The sequence below is a fragment of the Lathyrus oleraceus genome, chromosome 4 (genome assembly GCF_024323335.1).
Source record: "Lathyrus oleraceus cultivar Zhongwan6 chromosome 4, CAAS_Psat_ZW6_1.0, whole genome shotgun sequence".
Lineage (NCBI taxonomy): Eukaryota > Viridiplantae > Streptophyta > Magnoliopsida > Fabales > Fabaceae > Lathyrus > Lathyrus oleraceus.
Genome location: NC_066582.1, coordinates 492135347 through 492153506, shown reverse-complemented (window position 1 = coordinate 492153506; position 18160 = coordinate 492135347). Strand labels below are relative to the sequence as shown.

The 18160-nt window shown below is 34.2% G+C and overlaps 2 protein-coding genes and 1 long non-coding RNA gene across 6 annotated transcripts; 2 read left to right on the top strand and 1 right to left on the bottom strand.

Moving 5' to 3' along the window:
• Window positions 1-273: 273 nt before the first annotated feature.
• LOC127076609 (FRIGIDA-like protein 3) lies at window positions 274-3763 on the top strand. 3 transcript variants are annotated; one of them, XM_051018311.1, is made up of 5 exons: window positions 281-507; window positions 864-912; window positions 1603-2666; window positions 2837-3009; window positions 3108-3763. In XM_051018311.1, the coding sequence occupies exons 3-5, from the start codon at window positions 1613-1615 to the stop codon at window positions 3528-3530; spliced, it is 1650 nt and encodes a 549-aa protein (XP_050874268.1). In that variant the 5' UTR covers window positions 281-507; window positions 864-912; window positions 1603-1612; the 3' UTR covers window positions 3531-3763. The 3 variants fall into 3 exon arrangements, with proteins under 3 accessions (XP_050874267.1, XP_050874268.1, XP_050874269.1); XM_051018312.1 differs by lacking the exon at window positions 864-912 and adding an exon at window positions 1401-1466 and having other exon boundaries at window positions 283-507; XM_051018310.1 differs by lacking the exon at window positions 864-912 and having other exon boundaries at window positions 274-507.
• Window positions 3764-7037: 3274 nt separating this feature from the next.
• Window positions 7038-8340, bottom strand: LOC127135694 (uncharacterized). The gene is made up of 2 exons (XR_007808649.1): window positions 7987-8340; window positions 7038-7242 (listed from the first exon to the last, which is right to left on the bottom strand). It is a non-coding gene; the product is annotated as an uncharacterized LOC127135694 (long non-coding RNA).
• Window positions 8341-9201: 861 nt separating this feature from the next.
• On the top strand, window positions 9202-14743 carry LOC127076608 (disease resistance protein RUN1). 2 transcript variants are annotated; one of them, XM_051018308.1, is made up of 5 exons: window positions 9202-9822; window positions 10543-11647; window positions 11745-12023; window positions 12117-12890; window positions 13211-14743. In XM_051018308.1, exons 1-5 carry the CDS (start codon window positions 9323-9325, stop codon window positions 13811-13813), a joined length of 3261 nt encoding a protein of 1086 aa, XP_050874265.1. In that variant the 5' UTR covers window positions 9202-9322; the 3' UTR covers window positions 13814-14743. The 2 variants fall into 2 exon arrangements, with proteins under 2 accessions (XP_050874265.1, XP_050874266.1); XM_051018309.1 differs by having other exon boundaries at window positions 9203-9822; window positions 13238-14743.
• Window positions 14744-18160: the final 3417 nt, after the last annotated feature.

Genomic DNA, 18160 nt, shown 5'->3' with positions numbered 1-18160 from the left:
TATATATATATATAATATATATATATATATATGAATAAAATAAATCTAAGTTTTTACTCTAAATAGGCAAATGTAGTAGTGTATGGTATGGTAGTTTGTTAAACAGCGTAACAAGTCCCAAGAAGAATGTCTGTTTCTTAATTTTATCGAACATGACACACTTCAACTCTGTAGCAGTTGGTACTGTCCGTAAACGGCGAAGACCAAAACGGAAACGGAACTTCACTAACCAAACATTTAAAAAAAAAAGAAACAAGTGTGAAACAGAGTCAGCTTTTTGTGACTCTCTTTTACTCAATTTTATTTTATTTAACAAACACCACACACACACACTCTCTCTCTCTCTTCCTTTTCTTCATCTTCTTCTTCATTCTTCTCTCTCATTTCTCTCTCTCTGATGTGAGGGTTGCACTGAGAATATGGATTGAGAACTCTCTCTCTCTTTCTCTCTATCTCTCCCTCTCCCTCTCTTTGTTTTACAGTACTAGTTTCTTTCAGATCAATCAGGTAACTTTTTACTCTCACTTTTTTTTATAATTTTTTTTTATTTTCCATAATTTTGTTTTCTTGCTGTCGGTTTAGATCGGCTTTGTTTACTCCTATGTACAAAGATTCTTCTTCACACGTTTCTTGTCTGATTTTCTCTTCCATACATTGTTCTCCAAATCTACTCTTCTTATTGAACTACCTAGTTTTTTTGTTTTTTTTTAATTTTGTTTTTTTTGTTAATATATTATGGAAATTCATTACTATGTGATTACTTATGTTTTTAGCTGTTTATGGTTGCTGTTTTTATTTCCATTTGCTTTTAGTTGAAGATGTGTTGAAATATTGTGCCGATTTTGCCCCTGTTCATTTTTTAGGGTTTCCATAATTCTAGCTCTAAAAGTTTGGATCTAGATACCTTCTTTGGTAAGTATTTTAGTAATTTTGTTCTAGTTTCATATATCAACCTTTATTTATCTATATACTAGGCAAGTTATATACAAATTGTTGTTTCAAGATTTGGTAAAAGGTTAAATATGATGTCATAAATAGTGAAGGATAATGAGCTAGAATTAGATTCTTTTTTTTTTAATACTTGTATTATTTACTTTAGGCATGGTGTATTGGTATATTATTTCAGCAACATTATTGTTTGTGTTTGTACATTGATTTTTTGGTTGCTAAATATGTAAACAAACTTTAAGATATGATTGTTTTTGGTGCATTCATATGTGATGTTTCCTTGATTCTTGCTTTAAAAAGTAAATAAGTGCTATGAATCACTTTTTTTTAAGTACTTGATGGTTGTATCTGTCACGTTACGCACATCCTTCGTGTAAGTGCGAAAAGAGACACAAAGGATGTGCGTAACGTGCCAGATACAAACAAAAACTTATGCAATTTGTATTTTGTAGTTAGAGTACAGACATATTGAGTAATTCACAACCCATTGAGAGTTGAAGAAATTTATCCTATTTTAGGTAGTTATGACTTGCATATCGCAGATGTACGATATTTGTTGATAAGTATGCAGACTGCAGTGTATACGATTAATCGTGGTTCATGCTTTCATAAGCTGAAGTTAAGTAATTGTTTTATTGTTTTATCTTTTTTCAGCGTCTTAGCAATGGAAGAAACAAACTCGGTTGCTACACTGATGGATTCTACGTCTTCGAAGATACAACAGCTGCAGAAGGCGTTTGCTGAACTCGAAAGTTATCGAGCGGTTACTCTTAACATGAAATGGAAAGAACTGGAGGAACATTTTCACGGGCTTGAGAAATCCTTGAAGAGGCGCTTTCACGAATTAGAAGATCAAGAAAAAGTGTTTGAGAACAAAACACTGAAAGCTCGTGAAATGTTGAAGAAGCAGGAAGCGGCTATTTTTGCCCAGGAGCAAGCCACATTGCAGAGGCTTCAAGAGAAAAGAGATGCTGCTACATTTGCGATTGTAAATGCTCGAGAAAAGCACAGGAAGGTTTCGCAAAAAGATTTGGGCATCGTCTCCAATGGGGGTCAATGTGCATTACGTGTGGAGGAGAAACCGATGGATGCGGATGCTATTTCTAATGTGACGGAAGGTCGCGTAGAAGATGTGAAAGTTTCTCGTGAAGATAGAAATGTGGAATTGATCTCTTATCCAGAATTGGTAAAACTTTGTAAAGAGATGGATGTTTCTGGACTTCACAAATTCATATCTGATAACCGTAAGAACCTTGCTGCTATAAGGGAGGAAATACCACTTGCGTTAAGAGCTTCTCCTAATGCTGCCTGTTTGGTGTTAGATTCTTTGGAAGGATTTTACTGCACGGAAGTGTCTAGTCAGGATATTAAGAAAGATGCGAACTTATTAGGTCTTCGCCGGACCTGTATTATGCTGATGGAGTGTCTGAGTGATTTCCTAACCGATTTGCATTCCGTTTCTAATGTGATTTCCAAAGATATCAAGGATAGGGCAAAGGCAGTTGCTGAAGAGTGGAAGCCAAGATTGGATGCGCTTGACATCGATGCTAGCAATGGGAATTCCTTGGAGGCTCATGCGTTTTTGCAACTCGTAGCTAGTTTTGATATTGCGTCTGGTTTTGATGAGGAAGAGTTATCCAGGCTAATTCCAATGGTGTCTCGGCGTCGCCAAACTGCTGATTTATGCCGTTGCCTTGGATTATCAGAGAAGATGCCTGGTATGTATTTCTTCATTTATAATCTTCCGTTTCGATCTTAACTCTATGTTGTTGTTGCCTTTGTTTATCAGCATTTTGCAAGGTGCATGCAAGATCTAACATTTGTATCAATGGTAGACCGAAGCGATGAAGCAACCAAATAATTATTGCATCCGTTTGTTCTAATGCAGGTGTAATTGAGGTTTTGGTGAACAGTGGGAGGCAAATTGACGCGGTTAACTTGGCTTTTGCATTTGATCTGACAAAACAGTTTTCTCCTGTTTCACTTCTGAAATCTTATTTGAAGGATGCTAGAAATTCTTGCTCACCTGTCAAAAGGGGTAACTCATCCCCTACCGCACAGGTTCGTCGTCGAATCTATGCTATATATTGAGTCATTATTCCCTTCGTTGTTTTCTTGTAATGATTTGAAGTAGTGGTCTGAAATATTTCGTGTATCAGATTGAGGTTAATGAACGAGAGCTGATTGCTCATAAAGCTGTAATCAAGTGCATTGAAGAACATAAACTCGAAGAGCAGTATCCTCTGGAACCTCTCGTGAAACGAGTAGTTCAACTAGAGAAGGCGAAAGCTGACAAAAAAAGGGAAACTGAAGCGACAAAGCCTCAACCAAAGAGACCTCGTGCTAACGGTGTAGGATATGGTCCCCGTGTCACTAACAACATCCCTTCTGACAAAACTTCCTATGCTAGAGTTGCTGCTGACAGGTACCCCCAATATGTGTACGACCGACCTTACATGTACGCAGGACCAACCGACAATCATTGTCCCCCTATCCTCGGCAACGCACATTATAACTTCTCTCATAATCATGGAAACTACTTTGGAAATGGCTATCAGTACCAAGCTACATATCTTCACTAGTTAACTGAGTTATGAGCAGGAGATTATGAACCTTTTGTTTAATATATCTAGTATTAACCTTTTTAAGATGTTGTATGTTGTACTTTTAAAATGTAGACTTTTAAGAATCACTAAAAAAGAGTAAACTGTCATGTTAATGTTTTAACTTTTGTACTAGAAGGTATTCTGATCCTCTAATGTATGAATTCTGTTCTTGTTTTGTACAAACTTATCTTAATGTTGTCTTTGTAGTATGTTTATCTTGTCTTAGATCTGAATCTGTCTTTTAATTTATTTTCTTCTCCAGCTTTCTTGATTGCCTCTGATGGATGAATTTGGTTGATATTTTTTGTTAGTCCTATATTTACCGCGGTTATTAGGCCGTCTACGAGGGTGTGCATGAGCGCTTACAACACAGGATATCACATTTTGTCATGATAAAGTGTAGGTTAAAAATGCCTCCATTCACATTTGTCATGGTTAAATAAGATTTTGGAAATTTTGTCATGGTTTAACTATGGTGTATTTTGCTATAGGCAATTTAGTATGAAGTGTTGTGAAAGTAAATATATCAATTAACTAGGAAATATATGTGACCTTTCATATTCGACCTTGTACTACTAACTATCTATTCAACAAACTTTATCCAATTGCTAAGGCCATAATAATTAAGAATAAAGGTGTCTTTGAGTTAGTTTATTTGAACTTCTCTAATGAAATAAGTATAAAGGTGTCTTTGAGTTAGTTTATTTGAACTTCTCTAATGAAATAAGTATAAAGGTGTCTTTGAGTTAGTTTATTTGAACTTCTCTAATGAAATAAGTATAAAGGTGTCTTTGAGTTTGTTTATTTGAACTTCTCTAATGAAATAAGTATAAAGGTGTCTTTGAGTTAGTTTATTTGAACTTCTCTAATGAAATAAGTGTTTTGATACTGTTTAATTTTTTTTATCAAATCAGCTTATGATATTTTTTATAAGTTCTCTGACATAACTTATACAAACAAACTTATAATATATATAAAAAATAACATAAATTTACTTTATCTTTTGCTATAAAATAATTTATATAATTTAATTTATAAACATTTATTTTAAGTGTTAATTTGTGTTATATAAATTGTAAATAAATTATTTATCTAAATAGTCCATCATCTAAAAGAAATCATTGTTTAACCTCCAACAATATTTTAGTAAATTTAGTTAATATTTTATATAAATTAAAAAATATTTATATTTAATCAACTTTTTTAATCAATGTAAAATTAATTCTTTGTGTGCTAATAATAATTGGAAAAATTAAAAAAATGAATAAAGAATATACCACAACAACGAGAACAACAAAAATGTTTTATTATATTAAATGAGATCGATTACATGAATTAAATTATTCAATAATATTTTATCAAAGATCATGTTTTTATCCAATTTGTCCATCTCGAGATCTTTTTCAATAGTTTCTATTATAATTTTTTAAGTATTTTTTTACCTCTAGTTGTTTAAATACTCTTGATCTGATCTATTCTTTTTACAACATAATCCACGTGTCTTCTTTCTATACGTTGAAACAACCTAAAACTATTTTTCACTTTTTTTTATTATAGGTGTTATTCCAATATTCTTTATAATATTTATTGCCCAAGTGATTTCAAACACAAAAGGGATGGATTGTGTTGATAGAAAATCGATGTCCAATTACAAAAAAAATATATTTATAAAAATATTTGAGTTAATTTTATAAAACAAATAAATATTAAGCAGTGAAATAGTAAGTAGAAGAATATTAAAGAGATAGAGAAAGGAAGAAATGTACCAGAGAGAGAAAAAAAAATAGAAAGATAGAGAGATAAAGTTGGATAGAAATGCACCAGAGATTTATACATGTTTGAATTAACCATTTGACCTACTCCTGTTCCTAAGATTTTTTTTTTGAGTTTTCACTTAAACGATTTTGAGCTTTTTAGAGGATTTATCCACGAACGCTTTTTAGAGGATTTATCCACGAACCTTCTTACAGTCAAACAATAGATTCTATAAAGGATAATCTTCAAACCAAACAAAAATGTTAACGACGAATCTCATAAATCAAACATAACTTTTATCAGACTAAGCACTTAAACCAAATAATAGATTTTCACAAGCTAAACTCAATAATCGAATAGAGATTTTAACAAATTAATCTCAAGAATCAAACTGAATTTTTATTAGGATGAGCTCATTAACCAAACCGAGATTTAAAAGGCTAATATCAAGAACCAAATAGATAATTCTTTAAAAGATATTACACAAGAGAAAATACCCTCTTGAATAAAATACAATATTTTCACTCTCCGACACTAAGACAATTTTGGTGAAAGAAAAAAGTAGAAAAAGATAGTAGAAAGTGGGAGAGAAAAATCTCAAATTTGAATTCTATTGTAAAATGAAATGAGGAGAAACTCTCTTTATATAGTAAAGATTTGGCTCAAAAAGAAAATGATTTATTGGCATTTTAATGTTCGAATCGATTAACCATATTTGGTAATCAATTAGACAAGTCAAATACGAAAAGTTTTTGAATTATGTCATCATTAATCGATTAAAAACTTCTATAATTCTATAATTGATTGGAGGCATTACAAATGAGTTAATTAATTAAACCTAATGTGATAATCGATTAACCGGTGTAAAAGACCTTATAATTGATTATTAAACAAGTCGGTAATCAATTAATGATGCATATAAAAATATTTTCAGGCATTTTATCAAATAAGAAAGACTTTGAAAAGACTTTGAAAAGACTTTGAGTATATGTGTGTGAGTGTGTGATACCTTAGTATATTGAAAATTAATATTATATCTTTATGTTAAATTGATCACTTAGTCTCACATTAAATGCAAAATCAGGCGGACTTTCACACTTCCTCTCTTTCACACCTTTAGAGCTTCAAGTCCCTTTGTTAGATTCATCAATGACGTAGCACTTCAATTAGAACTTGAATATGAGGCTTGAGATGAACTTCTTGATCGGATTTCATCATTAGAGATTATTGGACAATTGTCACCAAAGATTTTAACAAACGCCGTTTGACATAAGATATTGTCATCATTGAGGTGACTTGATTTTTGATCTCACAAAGAATGTCTTGGTTGTTGAATCGTCTTGATGGGTAAAGACTTCAGTGGATGTCATTTAACATAAGGTGTTGTCATCATCAAAGCCAATAAGATCATGCAACAATTGAAGATTGTTGCACTTCCAAGCACATAGATCTACAATATTGTCAATTATAATCTTATTTCATTGAATCTTAACACATATCCAATGTAAGATCCTCATCTTCACTACACTTAATTTATTCTCGTGTTGCCTCTTAACAACATTAGAGATCCTACAATTGCCCGTTAAAATTTATCACTAACTTGAGTAGTACTTTTGTGTCACATAAAACCCTTAAGGTTCTCTTCCACTTATGGCATCCAAATTAAATTAAATTAAATGGTTTACATCTCCTTCCATTTCTTTACAATTTTTTACGATGAACTCAAGATATTTAAATTGCATAACTTGTAGTATGATGTGCTCAACAACTTGCACCTATATGTTAGGAACACTTCTCTTTTTGCTAATCGTAAATTCCATATACTTTATCTTAACTCTTATTAGACAAATTTCATACACTTCTAAAGCTCGTCTTCAAATTTTCAACCTCTTATTTAAATCCTCTTTCAATTCTCCAAGTAAAACTATAGTATCTGCAAACAAAGAATGCATCTCGGTGTTAGCTTTTTGATATGTTTTGTAAGTGAATAAAAAATTAAAGTAAAAAGATAAATTAGGGTTGAACCTTGGCTTATGGGAAAATCAATCATTTCTCCACCATGTGTTTGCAAACTAGTCAATACCCCCTCATACATATCTTGGATATATAGCTAGGAAATCCTAATTTCTTTCTTTTCTAGAGATTTCCAAAAAAATCTCTCTAACCACTCTCCTAGCCAATGAAAATTAAGTGCAAGTCTTATTGATCCATATGATATTGTTGTATCACATGTCATAGTAAATAGATTTCTTTCTTAATCGACCTCTCTGACATAAAACCAAATTGATTATCAGTAAATTTAGTCTATTTTCTTAGTCTATATTAACTCATTCTTTCTCATAATTTTATGGTATAACTCATAAATTCAATCCCACAATATTTTACACAATTTTTTTATTTCCCCTATTCATGTGACATTTGTTTTGATCTCGTAATTCCATTAAAGAGTTTGATGAGTCACTAAATATTTCTATCTCCAAGAGTTTTTTAAACTTAAATAAGTATGTTATATAGTCCAAGTGTTCATGTTTTTACTCATCCTTTTCAACGCTTCTCTTACCTTGTGTTCATTAATTTTATTGAAGCATTGAAGGGCGACGCAACGACGTATGCACGTCTTACACAAGAAGAAAAGATTGAAATAATGGATAAGGTCAGAATTGCCATTATCTTGTACCTTGAGGATAAATTTCTAAGAGAAGTTGACAGGAAGAAGACTGTGACTTTGATGTGGACAAAACTTGAATCATTGTATATGACCAAGTTTTTAGGTCACATGTTGCGTCTGAAACAAAAACTCCACTCTTAATGAATGTCAGATAACAAATCCACAATGGAATAGTTGACAAGTTTTCACAAAAGCATTGATGATGTTAAGAATATTGAGGTGAAGATTGATGATAAGGACAAAACTCTACTCTTGTTAAGATCATTACCCAGATCCTTGGAGCACTTCAATGATGTTCTTCTTTATGGTAAAGAAGGTACTGTTACTTTGGTGGAAGTTCAAATGATAATGAGATCCAAACAATTTTCAAAGATAAAGGATTTAAAGGTTGAATGTTGAAGACTTAAGGGTTCGTTTGATGCGCAGAATAAGAGACAAGATAAGATATTTATATCATATCCCATCTCATTTCAATGTTGATGACACGACAAAATATGAAAAGTTAATCCTAAAACTTATCATATCCTACCTAACTAGTTTAAATTTTATCATGAATATAAGCTGGATTAGAATTTGGCAGGATAGAATAAGAAAATAATTTACTAATTTAATTTACTCGTATAAAATATAATTTAAAATAAAAGATTAAATATATATAAAACAAGATTAATTTGATATTAAATTAAAAAATATTAATGAATAATTTTAAAAACTATGTATAATTTTGTCATAAGAGTAATTTTGTAAATTTATATAATATAAAAAATTAAATTAAATAATAATTAAAATTTTAAAAATATGAATACTAATTTTATTTTTTTATCAAATTAAATATGTTTTCTTGCAAATGGTATACATATTTTTATTTTCTTGCTTATCTAACATATAGATAGAATTCATGATTTTTTTAAGAAAAAATGAAATTGTTTATTCAAAGTCAACACTTTTTTTTTCTTAAATTATATAAATTTATAAATTTTTTTTATCAATTTATAAATTTTAAAATATTTAACAAAATAACTTGCTTGTTTTATAAGAGTTAATTTGTCATATATAAATATAATATGTTATTATATTTAGTATCTTGTGTGAATCAAATACATGATATGATAAGTCATATTTTTGTTTGTTCTTTAAAAAAAATGGTCTATTTTGTTTGTTCTTTAAAAAAAATGTTCTATTTTTGTTTGTTCTTTAAAAAAAGACAGTGTGAACGTGTACAGCTCACATTGGTGGCATAGTTTGTTCATATGGTTGTCACCATTTTCTTAGAATACACAGGTCAACTGAAGAGAGCATAACAATATTAGATCAAGGTTTTCCTTTCCTCCTACTCCTTTGAAATATGAAATCAACATCACTGTACTCCAATTCCAATGAACAATGGATATACGACGTGTTCATCAATTTTAGAGGTGAAGACACTCGTAAGAATTTCGTTTCTCATCTACATGCTGCACTCGCTAACTTGGGAGTCAACACTTTTCTTGACAGTGACAATTTACTTAAGGAAAAAGAGCTTAGAGATAAACTAGTAGGAGCAATAGAATCTTCTCATATTTCTATTGTTGTTTTTTCTGAAAACTATACTGAATCCAGTTGGTGTCTTTATGAGCTTGAAAAGATCTTGGAATGTCGCACTACTTATGGTCATGTTGTTTTTCCTGTCTTTTACAACATCGATCCGTCCGTTGTTCGTCATCAAACCGGTGAATTCGGAAAAGCCTTGGAATTGCGTGCTAAGAAAATGTACCATGGGAATGGGGTTGTTGATGCTTTGTCTGATTGGAAGAGTTTGCTCAACCAAGCTGCAAATTTGTCTGGTTGGGATGCCAACAATTTCAGGTAAATAAAATAGTTACTTAGAGTGCAAAACAATGAAACACACGATGTTTGGTTAGGAAGTTCGATCAATTGTGTATACGTCTCCGACTATAGAGCAACTGTAGTTTTGTATTATTGACGATGAATGAAATTAGGGTTTACAATGTTACAAGTTTTATATAAATGCTATGCTATGGTCTAGGTTATAATAATACCTTTGAACCGTACCGCTGAAGCTATCTCCCATATCCCCTAAGTAGGATTGGTCGGCTTGTGAAAGATTGTAAAACTCAGATCGTTAGCATGACACATAAGATCCTACCGAAGGGAAAAAGGGTAATTTCTTTCATATATATACACACATACACAAAAACATGAAAATCATAATACAGGCAAGCGTGATCTTGCTTCATAAAGCGCGATCTTGACCACCCTGGTGACGAAAACGATCTTTCTCTGATCATAGCACTCTCAGGCATCCTTAGCGCGTAAGATCTTATGATCTTACGATCCAACACTCGATCTTTACTACACTAAGAGCAAAGGCAGGAGCTCAGCTCACTTGCCCCATGCCTATTTGGCACTGCCTATGAGCCAAACTGAACAGTTGGAATGTTAGATATGTTGTAATTAGATTGTTGTTAATTATAGTGTTATATAAATACACATTCTGTATCAGGTTCCTCTCCTATTTTCTATAATTTATGCTCATTCTGTCTGTTTTGTAAATGATTATGGAAGGAATGAAGCTGAACTAGTAAAGAGCATTGTTAAGGAAGTTTTGGCTAAACTAGACAGCTCGCACTTATCTATTACCGAATATCCAGTTGGTTTAGAACCCCGTATCCAAGAAGTTATTGAGTTTATTGATGATCAATCAAACATAGCTTGCATGGCAGGGATTTGGGGAATGGGAGGATCGGGTAAAACAACCACAGCAAAAGCCATCTATAATCAAATCCATCGCAAATTTGAAGATAGAAGCTTCATTGAAAATATTAGAGAAGTCTGCGAAAAAGACAATGACGGGATTATCCGTTTACAAGAACAACTACTTTCAGATGTCTTAAAGGTAAAGGTCAAGAAGATACATAGTATAACATCAGGGACTACTATGATAGAGAAAAGACTTGTGAGGAAAAAGGTTCTCGTTGTACTAGATGACGTGAGTACATTTGAGCAAATAAAAGCCCTGTGTGGAAATCGTAAATGGTTTGCTTCCGGAAGTGTATTAATCGTCACAACCAGAGATGTACACCTACTTAAATTACTTAAAGTCGCACATGTTTGTACAATGAAGGAAATGGATGAAGATGATTCCCTTGAGCTTTTCTGTTGGCATGCTTTTAGAGAACCAATTCCGAGAAAATACTTTGGTAAACTCTCTAGAAATGTTGTTGCTTACTGTGGAGGATTGCCACTTGCTCTTGAGGTCCTTGGATCTTACTTATATGAAAGGACAATAAGAGAATGGGAAAGTGTATTGTCAAAACTAGAGAGGATTCCTAATGACCAAGTGCAAGAGAAGCTAAAAATAAGCTACGATGGTTTAGAAGATGATATGGAAAAGGATATATTTCTTGACATATGTTGTTTCTTTATCGGCAAGGACAGAGCCTATGTTGCCAAGATACTAAATGGCTGTGGACTTTATGCAGACATTGGAATAACCGTCCTCGTTGAGCGGAGCCTTGTAAAAGTTGAAAAGAATAACAAGCTTGGAATGCATGATTTGCTTAGAGACATGGGAAGAGAAATTGTTCGGCAAAGTTCAGCAAAAAATTCAGGAAATCGTAGTCGATTGTGGTTTCATGAGGATGTACATGATGTTTTGACAAAAAATATGGTAACACATTCCTTTATGTATCACTTTCTAGCAAGTGAACAAAAAAGGTTTCTCTTTCCCCTTACATTTCTAATGTATTTTTGTTCTTCAAACGCAGGGAACAGAAACGGTGGAGGGATTGGTTTTTAAGTCGCAAAGAACCGACAGAGTTTGCTTCAATACTAATTCATTCAAGGAAATGAAGAAACTGAGACTCTTACAACTTGATTCTGTTGATCTCATTGGAGATTATGGCTGCCTTTCCAATCAACTGAGATGGGTCAAATGGCAAGGATTTACTTCTTTCAACTATATACCCGACGACTTTTATCAGCGAAATCTTGTTGCTATAGACTTAAAGCACAGCAATATTACACAAGTTTGGAATGAAATGATGGTAATAATAGTAACATTCTCTTTTGTAACTAAAAAGTTTATAACAATAGTAATTGTTGCCTTGCCTCCATTTTTAACATTTATCTTCTTGCAGTTGCTGGAGAAGCTTGAAATTCTTAATCTCAGCCATTGTAAATACTTGAGAAACAGCCCCGACTTTTCAAAATTACCGAATCTAGAAAAGCTCATCATGAAAGATTGTCCAAACTTGTCTGACATACACCCGTCCGTTGGCGATCTCAATAGACTTGTTCTGATAAATTTGAAGGACTGTACAAGTCTTAACAATCTCCCAAAGAAGATATATCAGTTGAAATCATTGAAAACTCTTATCCTTTCTGGCTGTTCAATGATTGACAACTTGGAAGAAGAAGTAGTGCAAATGGAATCTTTGACAACGCTGATCGCGAAAGATACAGGTGTAAAAGAGGTTCCCTATTCAATAGTAAGATCGAAAAACATCGCATATATATCCCTATGTGGATTTGAAGGATTAGCGCGCGACGTTTTTCCCTCTCTCATTTGGTCTTGGATGTCTCCAACAATGAATCCATTACCCCGCATTTCCCCATTTGGAAACATGGCTTTGTCTGTAGCTTCCATCAATGTACAGAATAATAATCTCGGGTTCCTATCACCAATGGTTAGGAGCCTGTCACAACTCAGAACTGTCTGTATACAATGCCGCTCAAAGATTCAACTAACTCAAGAATTACAAAGAATTCTTGATGATCAATATGATGTAAACTTACCCAAATCGGAAACATCTAACGAATCACAAATCTCAAATCTTTCCTCGAGATCGCTTTTGATTAGAATGGGAAGTTGTCACATAGGCATTGATACTCTTGGCAAGAGCATATCACAGGTTCCTTCTATATCCTTTATTTTATACAACAATGTTTTACTTCTCAATAACTTTACCTTGTCAATGTTTTATATCAGGTGTCAAATTATAGAACAATTTTTCTTTTAGTATCATAGTAGAAAGCTACTATCACACAAGAACTATGTTTCTAGATTATTCTTTATAGCTTGTGAATATTGAAGCTGTCAATGTATTAAAAAACAATCTTGAACTACAATAAAAATTAGAAAATACTAAACCCTAAACCCTATCATTCTACCTCTTTTTTATTCCATGATATAATACACCATGTTGGTTTTTATGATTGTTGTTAATTGCAGTTAACAAAGCCTATGCTTATGATTCAGGGGTTAACAGCCATTGATTCGAGTGACTTTTTCCTTCCCGGTGGCAATTATCATTCTTGGTTGGCCTATAAAGGTAAAGGACCTTCGGCGCTATTTGAAGTTCCTGATCATCAGACGAACGGAATAATCTTACGTGTTGTTTATTCATCAATATCTGAAAACATGGGAGTTGAATGTCTTACTAGCTTCTTGATCATTAATTACACAAAATGCACTGTCAAGATATACAAGCGAGACACGGTAATGTCTTTTAACAGTGAAGATTGGAAGGGTTTAACATCAAATCTAGTGCCTGGAGACGAGGTGGAGATCTTTCTAGTTTTTGGACATGGATTGATTGTTAAGGAGATCGCGGTCTATCTAATTTATGATCAGTCAATTTCTGTGGAAGTTGATCTATCGGAGGAAGTGAAGTTGCAGCCATGGCCTAAAGTTGACATGCAGCCATCACTTAATGTGAAAGCGGAGGCGTCAACGGATGCTAAAACATCATTCCAAAAGTTCAAAGAAAGTATATTTACAAGACTTCCAAAAATAATGAGGACTTGTTTAGGCTTGAACGAGCATGGAGATTAAGGTTTGAACAATTTTTGAGGGAGGGACAATGTTCTATATACACAAAAAGTTGGATTTGTGTGCTCACTATTTGTTTTAATGAGGTTATAAAGTCAAAATGAAATATACATACACTAGACATGCTAAGTACTGGAAATCTTCAGAACACATAAATGGAATGTGAAGCCATATTTCATAGCAATGCATGTGAACTTGTGAAGCCTTGACAGTATTTCATGATTTATCCATTCACAGGCCAAACCATAGCTTTAGTCAAATTGTGCAACATTTTAGTTCCCATTCAAGTAATTGTTGTTTTTGTGAATAGGAATTAGTTTGTTATTAGAATAAGAGTTTGTTCCTAGAATAAGGGAAATAAATCAGGAATTGATTTGTTCTCATTAAATGTAATTATTTAGTGTAATTACTTGTATAGCTTTGTAGCCTCTATATATTCAAGAAATAACAATGAGAAAGGCAAGAAGCCAATTTTAATGACATGGTATCAGTAGGTTTCGATCAAACCTGTGAGTCTTAGGTTAATCTTGGCTTTATTAAGCGACACCCACTGGGTCGCTCTTGAAATCATCTCGGCAGATCTCGGTAATCTCTTCAAGGCTTACGATTGTGATATCTGGTGCTTACAATCGTTTCTCGGATCCGTTCTTGGCAGTGCTTGCAAGTTGCAATTCCGCTGCTCCTCGTTTGCAAATCGTGTTCAACTATTCTCGTATCGGTATCGACAACTCTTCTTATTTGGCTTGGTCGTATTTTCATCGTTGTCGGCAAGGTTCTGAAATTGGTATTGAAAGAAAGGAAAACAAACAGTGTCGGCAAGGTTTGTGTGGCTACTGTCCAATTCTATTTTGGCAACGTCAATTTTCTGGATGGCTTAAAAAAAAAAACATTGTTATTACGTGAACCTACACGTTTCCAATTTTTTTCAAGTCATATATTTCTTATAAGTAAGGTTGTTTCTATGGCTTCAGAAAAAGAAAAAGATAATTTTTGTGTTCGATTTACCGGCAAAAATTATCCAGCTTGGGAATTTCAGTTCAGAATGTATGTCAAAGGAAAGGGATTATGGAGTCATTTGGACGGTATCTCTATGGCACCGTTACAGACAACCGATTTAGATGCATGGGAAATCAAAGATGCTCAAATTATCACTTGGTTTCTTGGTACTATTGATCCTACGATGATTAATAATTTGCGATCTTTTTCCACTGCTCAAGAAATGTGGAACTATTTAAAGCGTATTTACAATCAAGACAATGCAGCCAAACGTTTTCAGTTGGAGCTAGAGATAGCCAATTACAAATAAGGTAATCTGTCAGTTCAGGAATATTATTTCGGTTTTTTGAATTTGTGGACAGAACACTCTGCAATTATACATGTTGATGTTCCCAAGAGTTCTCTTGCGGATGTCCAGGAGGTCTACAACACTAGTAGGCGAGATCAATTTCTTATGAAACTTCGTCCAGAATTTGAAGTTGTCCGAGGTGCTTTGCTCAATAGGAATCCTGTTCCATCCTTGGATACTTGTGTTGATGAACTTCTTAGGGAGGAACAACGTCTCCTTACTCAAGACACCATGTCTCATGATGTTGTCACATCTGAGCCTGCGACGGTTGCATATGCTGCCCAGAGTAGAGGAAAGGGTCGTGATATGCGACAAGTCCAATGTTTTTCTTGCTAACAATTTGGACATTTGGCTCGTAGCTACAGTAAGAAGTTTTGCAACTATTGCAAACAACAGGGTCATATCATCTCTGACTGTCCCACACGTCCTCCCCGACCAGCACCACGTCCAGCTCAAGCATACCATGCCACTACCAACTCTACAGTTGGTCCTCTCAATACCGGTGCCTCTACTGGTGGTGTTCTACAACCTGAAATGATTCAACAAATGGTACTTTCTGCTCTTTCAGCCTTGGGAATTCAGGGTAAGTCTTCTAATGCTTCTCAACCATGGTTTCTTGATTCTGGTGCATCCAATCACATGACGGGTTCCTCTGAATACTTGCAAAATTTACATTCTTATAATGGTGATCAACAAATTCAAATTGCTGATGGTAATAAACTCTCTATCACTGATGTTGGTGACATAAACTCTAACTTTCGTGACGTGCTTGTATCACCCGGACTTGCTTCTAACTTATTGTCGGTTGGTCAATTGGTGGATAACAATTGTAATGTAAATTTTTCTCGTGTTGGTTGTCTTGTGCAGGAGCAGGTGTCGGGGAAGGTGATCGCGAAGGGGCCTAAAGTGGGAAGACTGTTTCCGCTCCAGTTTAGTTCGAGTCATTTATCTTTTGCGTGTAATAGTGTTTTGAACTCTTATGAGGATTGGCATAGAAAATTGGGCCATCCAAATTCTGTTGTTTTGTCTCATTTATTTAAAACTGGTTTGTTGGGAAATAAACATGCTTGTTCTACTTCTATTTCATGTTCTGTTTGCAAATTGGCTAAAAGTAAAACACTTCCTTTTCCGTCAGGTGCTCATCGTGCTTCTACTTGTTTTGAGATGATTCATAGTGATGTGTGGGGAATGTCTCCTGCAGCATCTCATGCTCACTATAAATATTTTGTCACATTTATTGATGATTACAGCCGCTTTACTTGGATATACTTTCTTAGATCTAAGTCTGAAGTATTTTCTATGTTTTAGAAGTTTTTGACATATGTTGAAAATCAATTTCAAACAAGTGTTAAAATTTTTAGATCTGACTCGGGAGGTGAGTATATGTCTCATGCATTTCAGGAATACCTTCAACAAAAAGGGATATTGTCTCAACGGTCTTGTCCCAATACCTCTCAACAAAACGGGATAGCAGAGCGAAAGAATCGCCATTTGCTTGATGTAACGCGCACCTTACTTCTTCAAGCTTCTATGCCATCCCGATTTTGGGTAGAGGCTCTTTCCACAGCTGTATTTTTGATCAATCGCCTTCCTTCTACGGTTATTGATTTTGATTCTCCATTCTTTCGCCTTTTTAAAGTTCAACCTAATTATAGTGATTTACATACTTTTGGGTGTGTTTGTTTTGTCCACTTACCTCCATTTGAAAGGCATAAGCTTGGAGTGCAGTCTGTTCAATGTGCCTTTATGGGATATAGTCATCATCATAAGGGATTTGTGTGTTATGATGTCACTAACCATCGTTTTCGCATTTCTAGGAATGTGACATTTTTTGATAATCAGTTTATGTTTCCCTGTGTTTCTCCTGCCATTCATGATATTGTTACTCTTCCTAAGTTTTCTATTATGCCTCAATCTTTTGAACGTTATAAACCAGGTCATGTATATGTCAGAAAACACAGACAACAGGTTCCCACACCCCTTCCCGACGCTGAACCGCCACCTGATCCTGTACCAGTTGAACGACGGCGTTCTGGTCGAATATCTCGCGCACCAGATAGATATTCACCAGACAGGTATGATTCCTCGCATACTTCTTTGACTGCCACATTCTCTAGCATATCTATTCCTTCTTGTTACTCACAGGCTGTTAAACATGTGCGATGGGTAAAAGCAATGAATGAAGAGCTTCAAGCTCTCCAAGAGAATTTCACATGGGATATTGTCTCTTGTCCTCCTGATGTCAAACCTATAGGTTGCAAATGGGTGTATTCTGTGAAATTGAATTCTGATGGGTCCCTCAACCGTTACAAGGCTCGCTTGGTTTCTTTAGGAAACAAGCAGGAATATGGAATTGATTATGATGAGACATTTGCACCGGTTGCCAAAATGACAACTGTTCGCACGATCATCTCTATAGCTGCTTCTAGTGGGTGGTCTCTTCATCAAATGGATGTGAAGAATGCTTTTCTTCATGGTGACCTGACAGAAGATATTTATATGACTCCACCTCAAGGCTTATTTTCTTCATCTAGAGGCGTGTGCAAACTCAAACGCTCTTTATATGGTTTAAAACAGGCACCTAGAGCATGGTACGAGAAATTCCGCTCCACTCTACTTGGATTCTCCTTTAATCAGAGTCAGTATGATTCTCATTATTTATTCATAGCACGTCTGCGGGTATTGTTTTGCTTCTTTTATATGTTGATGATATGGTTATTACTGGTTCTGATCATGTTTCTATTCAACGACTTAAGCAACAGTTACAAGCCTCATTTCACATGAAAGATCTGGGTAATTTACATTATTTTCTTGGTCTTGAGGTTCATTCTACATCAAAGGGCATCTTTCTCCATCAACACAAATATGCTACAGATTTGATTTCTATGGCCGGTCTCGAATCGGCTAATCCGGTAGATACTCCTCTTGAGGTTAATGTCAAATATCATCGTGAAAATGGTGATCTTTTGCCTGACCCCTTTTTGTATCGACAACTTGTGGGTAGC